The 18,606-nt window shown below is 51.4% G+C and overlaps 1 protein-coding gene across 6 annotated transcripts in view; it reads left to right on the top strand.

The window, feature by feature from the left end:
• The window catches only part of PRKAR1B (protein kinase cAMP-dependent type I regulatory subunit beta), a 119,310-nt gene that overhangs the window by 3,193 nt on the left and 97,511 nt on the right, over window positions 1-18,606 (top strand). For 2 of the 6 annotated variants that reach the window (XM_070231297.1, XM_070231298.1), the window contains exons 2-3: window positions 4,951-5,113; window positions 12,602-12,798. In XM_070231297.1, coding sequence (XP_070087398.1) covers window positions 12,622-12,798 — 177 coding nt within the window. In that variant the 5' untranslated portion in view covers window positions 4,951-5,113; window positions 12,602-12,621. Of the gene's footprint in view, window positions 1-4,950; window positions 5,114-11,496; window positions 11,635-12,601; window positions 12,799-16,400; window positions 16,563-18,606 lie in introns of those variants that run through there. The other 4 variants (XM_023655049.2, XR_011424430.1, XM_023655051.2 and 1 more) reach the window with 4 other exon arrangements.

Here is an 18,606-nt window from a genome sequence, read left to right as displayed (position 1 = left end):
GAAAAAATACTGAAAACAGCCAGAGCAAAGTGACACACTGCCTAGAAAGGAAGGCCAGTGTCAACGACGGCACATTTCTCATCCGAAATCACAGAGGCCAGAAGGAAGAAATCCGTTTTTCAAGTGTTGAAAGAAAAGAACCATCAACTGTGAATCCTCTAGTAGCAAAACTAGCCTTTAGGAGTGGAAGGAGGAATAAAGATAGTCTCAGATGAAGGCAGGATCGTGGAATTTGTTGCGAACAGACTGACTGACCCTTGAGTGAGCTGAAGGATGCTCTGCGAACAGAAAGAAAATTGTGACAGACGAAGGTGGGGACCTTCAGAAAGTTAAGAGCAACGGAGTGGGTAAAAATAGAAGAAACCCTAACCGACCATCTTTCACCTCATGAGTTTCTTTAATCATATCTGATGGTTGGAACAAAACGTAAAACACTGATACGGTGCTCAGTGGATGTGGAGGAAATATTTGTGAGAATGATGTTTGAAAAGTGAGAAGCGTAGAGAGATGTAGATGGGAGTGAGGTTTCTACACGGCACTTGATGTCAAACGTCATTTCATATGTATATGGTGACGTCTAGAGCAGCGTCTAAGAAAACTAAACATAGTGATGTACTCAAAAGCATGATAAAGTGGAATTCTAAAAAATGTTCAAGTATCCCACGGTAAGGCACGAGAGAGGGAGAAAACACAGATAATAAAATGGCAGACTTAAGGCCTAACATATGAATAATTACTTTAAATGTAAATGGCCTAACACACCAGTTAGAAGACGGAGATTGACAGAATGAATATAAAAACCACGACCCAACTATATGTTGTTTACTGTATGCTGAAGCTCACTTTGAATTTAGTGACATAGGTAGATTGAAAATAAAAGGATGGGGTTGGCCCCGTGGCCGAGCGGTGAAGTTCGCACGCTCTGCTGTGGCGGCCCAGGGTTTTGCTGGTTCGGATCCTGGGTGCAGACATGGCGCCACTCGTCAGACCACGCTGAGGCGGCGTCCCACATGCCACAACTAGAAGGACCCACAACTGAAATATACAACTATGTACTGGGGGGATTTGAGGAGAAAAAGCAGAAAAAAAAAAAAAGATTGGCAACAGTTGTCAGCTCAGGTGCCAATCTTTAAAAAATAAAACAAAACAAAAAAGGATGAAAAAAGATATATCACGTAAACATTAATGTTAAAAAAAACAGAGTGACTATATTAATATCAGCCAAAGTAGACTTCAGAACGTGGGACATTTCTCTGGGGCAAGAGGGACATTACACAATGATAAAAAGATCAATTGACCAGGAAGATGAAGTGATCTCAGATGTGTATGCACCAGCCAACAGACCTTCAAAATATGTAAGGCAAAAACTGGTGGAGCTGAAAGGAGAAAGAGCAGCACATAAAGAGGAGGACTTCAGTGCCCAGTCTCAGCAGTTGGTAGAAATATAGACGATCAGACACGATACAGAACACTGCCGTCCACCGGCAGGGTGAATAGACCTTTATGGAACACTGCCCCCAACAGCAGCAGAATGTACGTTCTTTTCGAGTGCCCATTGAACATATTCCAAGATAGCCCATATTCTCAGCCATAAAGCAAACCTCAACGAATACAAAAGAATTGAAATCATATAGAGCATGTTCTCTGCTGACAACGGGATCAGACTAGAAATCAGTAACAGACAACAGGAGGATCTTTAAACGGGGGAAATTAACACAGTTCTACCCAGAAGTAAAAGGGAATCAACTACTGATATATGCACCCACTTGGATGAATCTCTAGGGGATTGTGCTGAGCAAAAAAAGAGAATCATAAAAGGATACCTATAGCGTGATTCCATTTACATAACATCCGTGAAAGGACGTAATTACAGAGATGGAGAAGAGGTTAGTGGTCGTCAGGGGTTTGGGGTGACGCTGGGTGTGACTATCGAGGAGGCAAATGAGGGAGCCTTGTATACTGATGGTACTTAATATCTTGGTTGTGGTGGTGGCCACGTCAGTATTTAGACAGGATCTGACCTGCCCACTTTCCCCAAACACTGCCAGACTGAATAGAAATAAACTGTTACAGAAGCCGGGGCAGGAGAATGGAAGGACGAACTCATTAAAATAAGTGAAATGCCTATAAAAGAGAGAAAGGTCTTTATCTGAGCACAGTGTGAAACAGGAACAAGAAGCTATATAAAAGGAACAGTAAGAGATGTGGGTGATAGGAGCAGAAATGCTCATATCTGGTTCACAGATGTCCCAGAAAAAGGAATGATGCAGACGGAGAGTAGGAGATGTTTGGGAGGATGATGGGGACGAGTTTTCCAGAGTTAGAGAAAAATGAGAGACCTTAGATTGAAGGATTCATGGAGTGCCAAAGAGCCACACCAGCAGCTGGTGAAATTTAAGGCTATCAAAAACCAGCAGAAAAGTCCGGAAGACTGTCTGACAAGAACAGTTAGCCTTCAAAGGGACAAGAGTCAAATTGATATCAGATGTTTTTCTTTAATTCCACAAACACCTTTATCGTGGCTTCTAGTTGCCTATGTTGGGTAAAGAGTGTTGCTTTTTTTTTTCCCCCAATAGCAAATTATCCAGACAAATCCAAACACGGTAAAAGAAAGAGAATAATAGAGGTTAGAACAGAAATTAATGAAATAGAAAAACAAGCGTACAATAGGGACTGTCAGTAAAGCCAAGAGTTTGTTCTTTTAAAAGGCTCATAAAATTCATAAGCCTCTGTCAAGACGGACAAGGAAAAAAACTGAGAAAACACAAAATACCAACATAAAGGGTGTAAGAGGGCCTGTCACTTCAGGTTCTAGACATTAAAGAGATACTAAAGAATAACAAAACCCACTTTATGTCAGAAACGTACATGAAATAGAGAAGTCTTGGGAAAACAATTTACTAAAACTTCCGCAAGAAAAAAATAGAGGGGCCGGCCCCGTGGCCGAGCGGTTAAGTTCTCGCATTCCGCTTTGGCAACCCAGGATTTCACTGGTTCGGATCCTGGGTGTAGATGTGGCACCGCTCATCAAGCCATGTGGAGGTGGCGTCCCACACAGAAGAACTAGAATGACCTAGAACTCTGTGCCGAGGCTCTGGGGAGAAAAAAAAAATGGAGGAAGATTGGCAACAGATGTTAGCTCAGGGCCAATCTTCCTCACCAAAAAGGATAGCTTTAAGAAAAAAAGAAGAGGAAATAGAAAACCAGAGGAGACTAATCCTTATTGAAGAAATTAAATTTATGATTGAAAAGCTTCCCACGATAAAGGCTATAAGCACAGATGGCTTTACTAGCAAACACTTCAAAACATTTAATAAGGAAATAAGTCTAGTCTTAAATAACCTCTTTCCAAAAACAGGAAGAGGGAGCATCTCCTGACTCATTTCTTGAGGCCAGCGTCATAACCTTGGTCACCTTTTGGGATCAAGAAATGTACAGCAATTTCTTTCACTGAACACAGATGCAGAAATCCTAAACAAAATATTAACAAATTAAATCTGGAAATAAGGGATTTCAAAAAGGATATTACATTGTGACCAGACTGAGTTCATTCCAGGAATGCAAGTTAGCTTAACATAAAAAAATTAATGTAATTTACCACATTAAAAAAAAAAAAACAAAAACGGAGAAAAGTCATGTGACCATCTCAGTAGATGCAGAAAAAGCATTTGATGAAATCTGACATCCATTTGTGATTTAAAAAAAAACTTTGGCAAATTAGGACTAGAAAAGAATTTCTATAAGCCATATCTATAAATACCCGACAGAGTATATATTAAATGTAGTTATTTTCCAAAGATGGTCACCAGCATTTCTCATCCCTTCGCACACGTCCAGGGTCTTTCCCCTGATGTTGAATCTGAACTGGCCTTGTAACTTGCTTTGGTCAATGGAATGTGGCAGAAACGACACTGAGCTGCGCCTGTGCCTGGCATTGGAGAGGCCTGGCAACCACCTCACACCCATTAGGATGGCTATTATTTAAAAAAAAACAAAAACAAAAAACCCCCCAGAAACTAACAAGCATTTGCAAGGATGTGGAGAAATTATGCATTGCTCATTGGAATGTAAAATAGCGCAGCTACTGTGCAAAGCAGTATAGTCGTTCCTCAAAAAATTAAACATAGGATTCCCGTAGGATCCCGTATGATTCCACGTCTGGATCTACAGCTGAAAGAAGTGAAAGCAAGGACTCAAACAGGTATTTGCACACCCGTGTTCACAACAGCATTATTCACAATAGGCAAATGATGGAAACAACCCAAGTGCCCGTCAGGGGATGAATGGATACACGAAATGTGGCCCGCCCATACGAATGGAATATTATTCAGCCTTAAAAAGGAATGAAGCGCTGACACCTGCCGCAATGTGGATGAATCTCAAAAACATGCCAAGTGAAAGAAGCCAGTCACAAAACACCACATGTTCTAGGATTCCATTTCCTTGAGGTCCCTGATGTTGACACAGTGACCCGGGCTGTGACTTCCTGAGAATTCCTGCTGCCAGAAGCTGTCCCCATGTGGGAGACGTCAGAACCCATTAGCGAGCTTGGGGAGGGTGGATGGGAGAGTGAGAAAGGGAAAGAAAATGGATCTCTCTCCTTTCCCAGCCGGCCCCCAGCCGAAGGGCCTTGCTGGAGGAGCGGAAACATTTTAACTCTAAATCTAGGTTAGATTTTAATTATTTTGTAATACTGGACACATAGGACTGAGCTGACACTGGGTTTACCTCTTAACAGACCTGTAGAATTTAGAGAAAGACCTTCCTCTTCCACCGAATAAATTTTAAAGATCCCTCGAGAGGTGAGGAAACAGTGATTTCCAAGTAATTCCAGGTTCCTTGTTCAATGTCCCGGTTACATATGTTACTGAGCGTGTTCTTTAAATCAGAATAGTAAACAGAGTTTAGCAAGGAACACTTGGTCGGTTTACTCGTCGTTTCATCCAACAGATATTTACGGGACGTGTGACCTTCCTGCGCACTCCGCTAGGCTCTGGAATACAACCATGGGTCAAAGTGCGTGGGGTTCCTCCTTCTCACGGAGCTGACAGCCAGGTGGGGAGAGAGCAAGAGGTCACCACGTGACAACGCAGGGGAGCGTGTTGATCAGGAGGTAGGTACGGCTCTTCCACCCCATAGACTCCACTTCGGGGCATCTGGTAAACCATTCCTAGGGCTCTGCAGGATTCTGAGGTACGAACTGGGCCTTCTTGACCTGCCCCTCTGCCGGCTTTCAGTTCAGCTTTCTTGGTTCCAATAGGGCAGTGACTGTTCCCCCGCCCCCTTTCAGGCTTCCAAAACCTCGTTAGGGCTTCTCCAGCTCCCCCAGTCCTCGGGGGTTTGTGCCTTTAAAAACAAAATCCCCCCTATTGTGGTTTTAGCATGGTTTGGGGAGAGAGTGAAAATAATGGATGTTTTGAATTCCCCATCTTTTCCAGGAAGATTAAAAAAAAAAAACTAATGTAAGGAAAATCACTTATATTTGAATAGATAATATATTCAAATGGTATAAGATTCAAAAGCTACCCAAGGACACAGTAAATAGTAAAGCAAGTCTGCCTCTCTCCCTCTCCCTCAAACATCCATTTCCCCCTCCCACTGGGAATCTCTGTCATGAGCGTCTTCCGTGTCCTTCCGGAAATGTTCTGTGCCCGAATAAACATACACTGATATGCAGTTTCACCTCTTAAATGGTAGCATACTGTGCAAAGGTCATACCCTGGTTTTCCTTTTTTTTTCACTTAAGAACATACCTTGGAGATTGTTTAATATTAGTTCGTACAGAGCCCCTGTATCCTTTTTAACAGCTGCATAATATTCCACTGTCTGGATGTGCTGTAATATATTTCATCAGACCCCTGTCAATGGACATTTAGGTTTTTCCTCCCAATCTTTTGTTTCACGCATTTTTGTGCACTTGGGGAAGCATACAGACACACAAACACGTTTGCCCGTGTGCAGAACAACACATGAATAAGGAGAGTTTTCTGAGGTATTGATACATGTTATCAAGTTATTGATAAATCTAGCAAAGTGGAATTGCTAGATGATCTGTGCATTTAGATTTTTGATAGACTTTTCCTGAATTGGTCTCAATAGAGGCCATGTCAGTTTGCACTCCCACCAGCAGTGCACGAGACCACCCATTTCCCACACCTTTGCTAAAACAGTGTTATCAGACTTTGGGATTTTTGCTCATCTGATGGGTAAAAAATAGTATCTCTGTGTAGTTTTAATTTGCATTGTTCTCATTTTGAGTGAAGACGGGTATCTTTCTGCTAAGGAAATTACGCCTTTGTGATCTGTGTTATAAGTATATTTCTTGTTTTGTTTGTCTTTTGAACGTAGGGTTTTTTTATGTGGAGAAATTTCATTTTTATGTAGCTAGCCGAATATATCCACTTTTACATTCATGGCTCCTGGATTTTGTATTTTGTTTGGAATGGCCTCCTCTGCCCCAAGGTTATAAAATATTTTCCCAACTTTTCTTCTGTTAATTTTACAGTGTCAATTTTTATACTGAAATCTTTGATTTATCTGTATAAAGAGTGACATAGTCAGCAAAAAAAAACACTTAATTTTTTTTCCGGTAGGCTGTTTAGTTCTCTCCAAACTATTTATTGGTTATTATTTTCCCCACTAATATATGGTGACACCTTTATCATATACAAAATCTGGTAAGCATTTGGGATTATTTCTGGCCTCTTTGTTCTGACCTCTTACTTCTTAATTCTTACGAATTAATGTTAATTCTTAACAATTAAGAATGTTATTTATTAATTAATATTATTATATTATTTATTTATTAAGATTATTATATTATGAATGCCAGATTCATAATATTTTAATTCTTTTACCCTCATAATGTATTTTCGTATATGGCATCGCTCGATATTGCTTGTTTCCCCCGTCATTGTCCCCTCGGGCTGCTGTACCAGAGACCACAGGCTGGGGGCCTTGTAAACGACAGACGCTTATTTCTCCCAATCTGGAGGCTGGAAGTCTAAGATGAAGGTGCCCGCAGGTCGGGTTCTGGTGAGGGCCTGGTTCACAGACGGCCGTCTTCTCGCTGCGTCCTCACGTGGCCGAGGGCGGGGAGCTCTGCGGGGCCTCCTCGATCAGGGCACCCCTCCCATCCTGAGGCTCCACCCCACGGCCTGCATCACCCTGGAGCCCGCCTCCAAACACCATCCCCCGGGGTCAGGGTTTAACTGTGAATTTTAGGGACACGAACGTCCCGTCTGTGGCTCTCCTCCTGCTGTTCTCTCATCTTGCACCAGCCCAGACGTAAGCCGAGCCTCGTCTCCTCGATTCCCCTGTGGACTGGTTATCAGTTGCTGTGTAGTGAGGTACCACAGGCTAGTGACTAAAACCACACACCCATTATCTCTCAGGTCGTGGGTTAGGAGTCCGGGCACGGCTCCCTTGGGTCCCCTGACTCTGGGGCTGGGTTCTGGTCTGAGGCTCGGCCGGCAGCATCTGCTTCCAGGCGCCCCTGGGTGGTGGCGGCACTCAAGGCCTCGGCTTCTTGCTGGCCGCCGCCTGGGGGGGCCATCCTCAGCTCGTCGAGTCTGCCTGCACCCCCAAAACCACACCGGGGAGTAACGCGCACATCAGACATCACTGACATTTTGGGGTGAACTTTCGCATCGCAGACCCACGTCGGGGACGATTCGGGAGCTGGATGGCAGAGAGCCCTGTTCTTCTGAAGTTCCCCTGCCGCCTCCTGTGTGGGGGCTTCTCGCCGACTGGAGGGTCCCCAGAAGCCCCCTGCAGCCACCCCGTCCTCCGGACGTCTTCCCGCTCTCCCCTCACCTCCTCTGTCTTCCTCTCTCCTCCCCCGTGGCCTCGTCCTTGCATCCCCCCAGGGCCCCTGCCGAGTCTGCTCCCGAGAGGAATTAGATGCCTCCCCGAGGAGATGACTCCTCTCGCTGTGAATACCGTCATCATTAGTGTTCACAGCCTCGGGGCTCTCACGGCGCCTTCATGCTGCACTCCCAGCCTCTCGTCCCTCGGTCCCTCACCATAAGCTGGGGTTAGGGCAACACCCACCTTTATTGGGGATTTAAGGGTGTCTTCCAGGAAAAGTTCCCAGCCCGTTTGTCATCCCGGAGTGAATCCTCAGTCAGCATCAGCTGCCGTCACCACCAGCGGCATCCCCTCCAAGCTCTGCTGGGGGCCTCTGCACGTTGCCCAAGGCCCCTCGCCGGGCAGGGGAGAGCCGAGGTCCCACCAGGAGGTCTGCCCGCAGAGCCGTCTCAGACCACAGTGCTCCATAGCATCTCCAGGGCCGGGGTGGAACGAATCATCTTCCTTTCTGCCCCCCAGACGATATGTGTGTCGGTCTCCTCACCAGGCAGAATGAATGAGGGAGACAAACACTGCCGACACCTATTGGAGCTCTCAACTCAGTCGAGGAGATGGAAATTAGGCAGATGGACTCTCACATAGTCATTCAACAAGCGCTCCTTTTTTTTTTTTAAGGAAGATTAGCCCTGAGCTAACTGCTGCCAATCCTCCTCTTTTGCTGGGGAAGACTGTCCCTGAGCTAACATCCATGCCCATCTTCCTCCACTTTATACGTGGGACGCCTGCCACAGCATGGCTTGCCAAGCGGTGCCGTGTCCGCACCCGGGATCCTAACCGTTGAACCCTGGGCTGCTGAAGCGGAGCGTGAGAGCTTAACCACTTGGCCACAGAGCTGGCCCCTGGAAGCTGAATCTTTGCAAGGCCTGGGCACCCAGGTTCTAGGGTGAAGGGAGGACCCCAGAGCTGGGGAGTGTGAACACCTCGCTTAGGAAAGTATTGGGGCTGAGTGAATAGGGTGGGGCCTTCCCCACTGGTGGAGGGGATGTTCTCAGACAAGCACAATTTACTGGGACTTCTGAATGGGTAACCCCATCACCAGGCACATGTTTTCAGCAGGAGGATGTGGCTGCTCAGACACCCCATAAAACCAGGATTTGTTTCCCACTGTCCAGTGGGGTGGTGACCCAGCCGTGTATGGCAACAATGTGGTCCATGTGGCTTCATGCTGCTGCCCCCTGAGGGATGTTCTTACCATGGTCCAATCAGCGTCCCTGACTGACCCGGTGTCACCACCACCACCCCGGCTGCTGGAGTGGGCTGGGGGAGGGAGTTCTTAGGGGAGCTGGCCTGTGGTCCCTGGAGGCGGGAGCCACTGCAATGGGTACCTGAGTGGCCTGGCAGAACCTGAAGGTGAGAGGCTGGCCACCTGCCTCCTCAGAGGTGTGAGCACAGGGGCTCAGTACAAGGCACAGCCGAGACAGGCCAAGCGGCCGAGTATCTGGTGGGCTCAGTGCACCCAGCTGACTGACTGCCAGGCCCCTGAACCTGGAGGTCCTTGTCTTGCAAGGACACTGTCCAGGGGTCTCTCTGCCAGGGTGAAACATCCGGCAGAAAGAGGCATGTGTGGGGGGCACCTCCGGATCAGAAGGTCTCTCTCAGGGGGGTCCCCCTCCTTCCTGGGGAACAGAGTGTGTGTGGGGGTCCCTGCAGGAGGTCTCCAGAGCACCCCAAGAGAGTCCCGTGAGCAAAAGCCGGCCCTGGAGCATCTTCCCCCAAAGTCCCTCAGGGGACACCTGGCCCTTTTTTGTCATCCTTTTTGCCAGGCCACCCTGGAGGAGCCAGAGGAGGAGGGGGAGGAAGGAGAGAGGAGGAGGAGGGGGAGGAAGGAGAGAAAGTTGGTCCACAGCATTCCCAGCAGGCCTGAGCTGAGAGACAGCCAGAGGTTTAAATTGTGGGATGAAGCTTAGATTCAGATGAGATGACGTGAATTCCCTAAAATGACTCTCTGCCAAGAGGTGCCACCAGGACAGATGTGAGTGTGCCCGAGGCCTCGACGAGGCCAGAGAGGCAGGTCCCCAGGAGGCCGAGGGCTGGGGGAGCAGAAAGGAGCTCCTAGTTTGTGCACCTGAGTGCGGCCTGTGCCTTTACCTTTGCGCTGGCAGGAGGAAGCTGGGCCAGCGCCAGGCCAGCTGGGGAACATGCCGGGCAAGGCCAGCCATCCTGTGGCGTGCCTCTGTGGACAGGGAGAGTGGACAGGTGAGCAGGCACAGGTGGGTGTGGACAGGTGAGCATGGACAGGTGAGTGTGGAAGAGCTGAGCATGGACAGGTGAGTGTGGAAGAGGTGAGCATGGACAGGTGAGTGCAGACAGGGAACAGGCACAGGTGTGTGTGGACAGGTGAGCATGGACAGGTGAGTGTGGAAGAGGTGAGCATGGACAGGTGAGTGCAGACAGGGAACAGGCACAGGTGTGTGTGGACAGGTGAGCATGGACAGGTGAGTGGAAGAGCTGAGCATGGACAGGTGAGTGTGGAAGAGCTGAACATGGACAGGTGAGTGTGGAAGAGCTGAGCATGGACAGGTGAGTGCAGACAGGTGAGCAGGGACAGGTGAGTGCAGACGGAACAGGCACAGGTGTGTGTGGACAGGTGAGTGTCGACAGGGGAGAAGGGATAGGTGGGTGCAGGCAGGTGAGTGTGGACAGGGAGCAGATGCCCTCTCCTTCAAGGCCTGGGCTCCCTACCCCCTCCTGCTATTTCCACGGCTCTGGGGAAAGGGTGGGTCCCCCAACTTGCTGAGATGGGTTCCCCCACCCTGGCACACGACACGGGGTGACAGGAAGGTGAGGACAGCTCCTGTTCTGCAGGCCTGGGTTAGTGGGTCAGGAGGTGGCCTCTGTGACCTCCTGGACATCCGAGGAGGGTGGAAGGAATTTAGGATGACCCTGTGGTTTCCCGCTGGGGCCTCTGCGTGAAGGTGGTGCCCTTAACCAAGAAAAGGACACGGCTCCTTCTCCTTGAAAGCTGCCAGGGCCCAAGGCCACCCCACTGGCCCTGAGTTGGAGACAGACCCTGGAGAATGGGCGCACTGTCTGGAACGTGCAGTGTAGACGCGCAGAGGAGACACCCAGGAGTGAGCAGTGAGGGGCCCTGGCTACCCGGTGGCGGGGGGACACAGGGTGGTATGGGACCCGACGACGACTAGCAGGGTCTCTGGTGGAGGGGGGTGAGGAGGTGGGAGCAGGGGCAGTGGCGGTGGTCCTGACCCGGCTGCGTGTGGATCTGTGAGTGTCCGTCCACCGCCAAGCCTGTCCAGGCTTGTAGTGTGCATCCCCAATGCCCAGGGTGGGGATGGCGGGCTTGGGGTCGGGGCAGCGAAGAGGAGGCCAGGGAGAGCGGTGGAAGGGGAGAGTGGGAGCGGTAACAGGGGTAGGCTGGGTGGGGGGGGGTCCCGGGGAAGATGGGGGGCAAGCCTGAATGTGGGAGAAAGACAGGGGTGGGGGGTGGGGTGGGAGTGAGGGTCGAGGGGCAGGCGGGGAGTGGGAGGTGGGGGAGGGTGGGGGCAGGGAGGGGGCGCCGGCCCAGAGGGGGAGGCCATTGGGGGGAGGGGGCAGGGGGTGTCGGGGCGGGGAGGGAGCGCGGGGCAGGGGGGAGGCGGGGGGGGGGTGATGGGCGGGGGAGGGGGAGCCCCTGCTGGGGTGGACCGGCGGCGCGGGGGCGGGCGGAGGGCGGCGCCGCTGCAGTGCGGGGACCCGCTCGCCCGCCCGCCGTCCCCGCGTCCCGCGTCCCCGCGCAGCCGCCTCCGGCCCCGGGCGCCGCGCATCCAGGTACGCGGGCTGGGGTGGGGTCTGCGCCGGAACCCCCGGCCCGGCGGGGGCTGGGCCTCGGGCGGCCATGGGAGTGTGGGCCTCGGGGACCCCCGCCCCCTTGGCTGGACCCGGGCCCGCGGCGCGCGTCGTGGGCGGGGAGGGTCCCCGCGTCCCCCGGGCGCAGAGGCCGGAGCGGGGTCGCAGGCCTGGAGAGGGGGGCGCAGAGGCCGGAGCGGGGTCGCGGGCCTGGGGAGGGGGCGTGGGCCTGGCCTTCCTGGCGTCTGAGAGCCCCGGGGCCTGGGTCCCCGCGGCCGTGCGGCTGCTGGCGGTCATTGTGACTTAGCCGGACGCGCGGCGCCGAGAACGCGGCGGCCCTGCCATTGTTCTCGGCGCTCCCTCCCACAAGACCGTCAGCCGGGTTTAATTGTTTTTCTGTTTCCTTCTTTTCCTGCGAAGCAGGGTGGTCCCGGGCTACCCCAGGCCCAGGACAGTGCCCTTCCATCCCCTGGTCTCCTGAGATCTGGGGGTGGGGTGGGGGGGGCACCCCCTCCAGCTGGGGCCCCGGTGGGGGCTCTGCCCTCCGCACAATTGTCCTTAAAAAGGGGGAGAGAGATGGACAAGTGAGACCACACAGCCGCCCAGGCGGACACGCAGCTCCCCCCTTCCCCGCTGTCAGATTTCTCAGCGATGAGGGGTTCTCTCACCGCATAGACAGGAGGATGTTTGATCCTCCTCCGTTCCTCAAGGATCTGTTGAGAGCTGAGGCCCTGGCGGTGGCTGCGTTAACAGCTCGGTAGCCCCTCAGAAGGAAAGACCTTTGACGAGTGCAAAATAACACACTTGGACCACGTCACGTGGGTCGTTGGATCTGACCACAGCGTGGAGCTTCTGATGGTGTAGGATGCATAGTTACCAAACCCCGGAGCGCTGGCCGTGGTTCCCCTGCCCCTTCTAAGGCCCCGCACGGCCGGTGTTTTCCTAACAGGCAGCCAGCAGCCGGCCACCATGGCCTCCCCTTCTGCTTACCCTGCGGAGGAGGATGAGAGTCTGAAGGGGTGCGAGCTGTACGTCCAGGAGCACGGCGTGCAGCAGGTCCTCAAGGACTGCATCGTGCACCTCTGCATCTCCAAGCCGGACCGGCCCATGCGGTTCCTGCGGGAGCACTTCGAGAAGCTGGAGAAGGTGAGAGGCTTCCGCGCCCTGGTCTTCTCCTTGGCAGGTGGACTGGGGCAGGGCAGCCGGTCAAACCCTTCTTCCCTCCAGGGACCCTCAGGAGGGTGTGCGCTGACCACGGGAGTGAGCGTCGTCCTGGGGTTCTTCCCAGGAGGCGGGCTGACCTCGCCAGATTCCTTCCAGGGCTCTGTCTTCCCGGCCACAGATTCTCCCTTCATCTTCTTCCCAGTGCTTCTGGGCCGGGAGGCGTTTCAGATTTTCAGGGACAGCTGGCTGTCACGATAGCTTATGGGGCTTGCTGACAGTTTTCAACTCAGGGGACAGAGGTGGGGACCGGGTCTTGTCACAGGTGCCATGGGCACTTGGGATCAAAGAAGACGGCTCTGATGGCGGATGTGCTGTGGGGCGTTTGGGGTCGGGTTGCGTGTTAATCTGTGTCTCTGAGACTTGGCAGATGCTGGTTGAGGAAAGTGGCCCTCAGACTTGGGCAGTGGGGGGTCCACCTGCTCTGTTCTGAGGAGAGAGACCTGGTCCACACAGCTCCTTCCTCCCTGAAGGGTGCCTCTCATTCCCCCATCCTGGGCTCCTCGGTGGGACCACGGGGCTGGAAGTAGGAGTTTGGGACCCGAGCCCCCGTCCACCCCGTTCTGCTCTCCTCACCTCCATGCAGGCTTCTTCCTTCTTCACTCCGGCTCGCTACCCTCTGGGTGTCACCTGAGGTTCCTTCTCCTGGTCCTTTGATCACAGCTTCACTGTCACTGTCCCAGCCTCTCCTGGGGGCCCATGGGAGCCCAGCTCATGCTCTGGTCTGAGCCCCCGTCCAGCAGCATTTTACTTTTGAATTGAGCCCTGTAGACACGTAGTCCTGACCCAAAGGAATGAGTTTATATCTTCTCTTTAAAACAGTCCATTGAAAAACATTGTAAAGTAACGCGTGGCCTTTAAAGAAAATCTGAAAAGTTCAGAAGTAGAAAGAAGACATAAGTCATCCGTATCTTCTTCACCTACTTTCCCCTCATGCATTGTATTTTTTGAAACATAACTGCAGTCGTGTTATAGATGCAATTTTATGTTCTGCATTTTTCATTTATTATGTGTTTTTCAAGGATCTCAGTTTAAGTGATTGCATAACGTTGTGTTGAGAAGATATATTAAAGTTTTCTCAACCTTTCTCTCATGATTGGACACTTGGGTTGTTTCCAGTTTTTTTAAAAAATAATATTAAAAAGAATGGTACGCTAACGTATTTGTACATAATTTATTTTCTGTATGTAGTATTGTTTATTTAGAATAGCTTTTCAGGAATGGAAATGCTGAAATTCCAAATGGAATGACTGGGTCAAAAGAGTCTTGTTGGTGTTTGTCTAAGAGCTTTGCAAAATGGCGGCATCGGTTTAGTCTCACCAGCTGAGAATTTGATTGTTAGTGTAGCCACCCTGGCCAGTTTTGATATAAAAAGCTGTTTCAATTTAAAAAGCTGTTAGTCAATCAATAAGTGGAAATGGTCATTTGGCCTTAGTATCCATTTTTCTTTGGTTGTATTTGAGGTCACGGTTTAGGAGAGAGAGGAGTTCCCATGTGGGGCTTCTGGTCCCCAGTCACACGCACAAAGGACAAGGAGAGATGGGGAGGAGGACGTGCTCGTTTCCCGCCCATTTGAAGAGGAAGAATCTGGCAGGTGACAGTACGACCTTTCCCGTCTCAAACCATAACTTCATTTCAACTGGATCTACTTAGCTTAGTTTGTTCTCAGACGATCCCGGTCAGGTGACTAATCTCACGGGGTGCGATTCATCGGCAGGACGGGAGGCAGGGGGCGCACAGGAGGCCTGAGGCAGGGTCCAGGCCGGACCTGAGCCGAGGCGGCAGAGTGCCACCAGAGCAGATGCTCTCGGCTGAGGACATCTGCGACGGCCGGCGGCATTTTTGGCTGTTACACGTGGTGCCGTTGTCGTCCAGGGCGGCAGAGGTGGAGAGGTGGCTGGGCGGGGCCGTTTGCTTTGGTGGGGATGGGATGTTCCGGGTCTTTCCGGGGGATTGGATGTGGGGAGGAAAGAGGCAGGCAGCACGACTCCTGGGGTTTGGTCTGAGCCCCAGATTGAATGGGGGTGCCGCTCGCCACGGAGGGGACAGTGCGGAGAGGCAGGGTGGAGTAAGAGCTCTGAAACTCTTAACTTCTAAAGAGTTTAGGCCGAGAGTCCTCTAATGAAGATTGCTGCTTTGGGCATATTCGAGTCGTCAAGGAGGCTGTGAGTTTGGAGGGTGGGGGAGAGGCTGAGGTGAGGGTGGAGGTTTGGGAAGATTAATTGATCCTCCTTCCCTGGGAATTGGTTTATCACGTGCCTTTGACAGATGAGGCCTGAGGTCGGGAAGAGGTAGGGTGGCCTGTCCACAGTCAGGTGACGCGGAAGGCTGAGGCTCCAGTCTTGGTTATAAATTGAGCGTTTCCTACGATTTGACAATAAGGGAATTATGTGAGCCCCTCTTTTCTGCGTCACGGTCGCCATGGCTACTGCGTTAGTTGCTAGGACTGCAAACGAAAATCACAGTCGGGGCGGCGTAAACAGCGGAAGTTTCCTCTCCCCCAGTTCTGGAGGCCGGAAGTCTGAGGTCCAGGTGCGGGCGGGGCTGGTTCCTTCTGGGGACTGAGGGAGAATCTGCTCCAGGCCTCTCCCGGCTTCTGGTGGTTTGCCCACGATCCTTGGCGTTCACGGCTTTTGAGGCATCGTGCCCGTCTCTGCCTTCATCTTCACATGGTCTTCTCCCTTTTCCTAAGAACTCAGTCCTGTTGGATTAGAGCCCACTCTCATGACCTCATTTTAACTGGATCACCTCTGCAAAGACCCTGTCTCCAAATAAGGTCACATTCTGAGGTCCTGGGCTTAGGACCCTGACATATCTATTTGGGGGGGGGGGGACATAATTCGACCCCAAACAGCTGCCTTCTCAGGTGTGGGCAGGGCGGTCTTACTTAGGCCTCCCACTGACAGCAAGCTATTGCTAAATGGAAAGAGCAGGGGTACAGTTCCATTTTTGTCTAAGGTCGTGCCAGCAAGAATGTACCTGTGGAGAGAATGTCTCTGCTGAGAGGATGCACCTGCAGAGAGAAAAAATGTATCTGCAGAGACAATGTATCTACAGAGAGAATGTATCTGCAGAGATGCTGTATCTGCGGAGAGAAAGAATGTCTCTGTGGAGAGAAAGAATGTCTCCGCGGAGAGAAAATCTGAGGGGTGTACACCAAGTGCTGACAGGAGTGGTGTCCAGGGGTAGTTTTGTTTGTATTTTTTCTGTAATAGCAGATGCGTACAGGTTTTAGGGGTGACTGTGAATTCTCTGACATCACATGCCTGCTTTTATACGGAGGTGCTTTTCCTGGAGAGAACATCCTTCATTTGCAGTGGATTCTCAAAGGGCTCTGAGATCCCATAACAATAAACAGCAAAGTACCGGGAAGAGTTCTGACGTCCCCTGGGAGTCCCAATTTCCCACTCCATTTGCTTGACCAGTGAGCTGCTGTGCAGTGTTTGCAATATGGGACCAGAAACGGGCTCTCCCGCCCGTGGCCAGCCAGGGCGGAGTCTTGGGCGGAAGCCTGGCGAGGGAGAGCCTTGCTCAACGTGTGTCACCAGCAGGAAGTGTGTTTGGGAGGCCTCGATAAGGCTCTGGGAGGATGCAGGATGTAGCCGGCCCGGCACAGACCCGTGGGGATGGCTCACTTCTCAGGGTGCTGCCCCGGCCGGCCGAGCTCAGCCCCTGGCGCCGAGGCCTCGGTGAGTGAGTTCTTCGTGTCGGGCCTCTTAAGAAGGTGGAGTTATTCTAAGGTGGAGACGTAAGGGGGTAAAATATTCCTTAGCCGCTGGCCGAACACAGCCCTGGAGCTTCTCCAGGATTCCATCTTTCAGAGGATCATATAACGATAAAGTCGTCAATCCTTTTGATAATGAATTTTAAATACTATAGGAAAAGGTCGCTCCGAAACAACACACCCATGACCCTTTACCAGGTACCAACCCCACTTTTATCTGAGGACTTTTCTTGCTTTGCAGTAGACACAGACATACGTATAGATGGGGATGACTTTAATTGTATAGGCATTTTGTGTTTGATTTTTCTTCTCAGAATTTTTTTATTGTAAAAAGTACATAAATAAATACACAAATATATATTTAATATACAATATAATATAAATATATAAAAATAAATGTATGTAAATATATATAATGTACAATAAAATATACAGAGCATAAAATTTACCATTTTGATAATTTTTATGTGTACAGTTCAGTGGCATTTAGTGCATTCACATTGCTGCATTTCTCTTAATAGGACACTTAAGGCATCTTGTGGCCATAAGATACTCCATCCCGTGGGTGTGTCATAATTTTTATCTTCTTTCCATTGTTTCCTGTTTGATGGCTTCCAGGGTTTTTTGTTGTTGTTGTTCTTCATAAAACACTTCTATGCTAAGAAAATGATCTTAAAAAGCGTGAGTGCAGACGTCTCAGGACACGACTCTGGGGTCAGGGAGTCTGTGTGTTTTTATGGCTCCAGAGCTGTGTTTCCTGTTCACCCCCAGATGGGCTCCTGGTTTCCCTAACACGCGGGACCACGGCCGCGTGCCCAGTCCTCACCATCACTGGCGGCCGTGGCGCCTGGTTCCCTGCTGGTCTGTGGATGCCGACGCCTCCTCTCCCAGCCGGGCGTCTCTTCCCTCCCTGCCGGTGTGGCGCCTTCTCCACTGTTGGTTCGGGGGTGGCCTCCCTCTCGTCCAGGGGGCAGACAGTCGGATGATGCAGCCTGACTCCTTGGTCTTTCATAAAGCTGACAAGTGACATCGTGTCTCCTTTTTGGATGAGCGGACGCACAGGCCGCCTCTTCCGAGAGACGTGTGGAAGTAGATATTGCACCACTCAGCTAACCGCTCCTGGAGGCTCCGGATCTACACGGGGCCGTCAGATGAGGCTGGTGACTCTGGGACTTCAGCCGGTGTTTCCTGGGGACAGACAGAGGCATAAACTGGGCGGATTGGCGTGTTGAACCCCAGAGGGTCTTGGAGGAGCCGGGTGCCATCCATCCCACCGGCGCTTTGAGACTGCCCAGCCTTCCTGTTCTGAGGTGGCCCCTGGGGATGCCCAGATGGAAGGGATGCAGTCCTCGTGTTTTCGGGGTCCACCATTCAGTCCACAGATGGACGGTAGGCGGTGGCGTGCACGGTGATGAAGTAGTGGCGAGAGTACCCGTACCCTGAATGGAGGCTGTGCCTTGGAATGGCAACAGGGAAGCCTCACAGAGGAGAGGGGCTTGGGTGGGCGTGGAGGGATGCTCGCACGCTGGCCATGCAGACGCTGGGAGCAGCTCGTTTGGTCCCAGAGCCGTCAGAGGGCTGGAGCTGCAGAGGTTGCTGCTGGAGCACACCGGGTGGGCTGAAGGATGGGCCAGGAGGCTGTCCTGGAGGAGGAGGTGGGGCACGGGCATCCGGTGTCCCAGGCTGGAGTCTGCATTTATCCCGGTGGCTGCTGGAGCCACAGCAGGTTTTGACGTGATCGTGATGCTGTCTGCACCCCCTGGCCGAGGGTGGAGAATGGACGAGAGGGGGCTGGTCTGCAGAGTGGGCACCCCGGTGGGGGTGGCTGTGCATTTGCGGGGGCAAGAAGTCTATGGGAACTCTCTGTATCTTCCTGTTATTTTTGCTGTGAAGCTAAAGCTGCTTTAAAAAGATAAAATCTTTAAAAAAAAGAAAAACAAAGTGAGTACCCCCCTATTTTGTGCCCAAAGGATCTGTTTCCTGGGTCTGTTTAGATGTCTCCTTAATGA

Source organism: Equus caballus, chromosome 13 (genome assembly GCF_041296265.1).
Source record: "Equus caballus isolate H_3958 breed thoroughbred chromosome 13, TB-T2T, whole genome shotgun sequence".
NCBI classification, from domain to species: Eukaryota; Metazoa; Chordata; class Mammalia; order Perissodactyla; family Equidae; genus Equus; species Equus caballus.
Note: the sequence above shows the minus strand (reverse complement) of the source record. Positions and strands in the feature narration are given on the sequence as shown.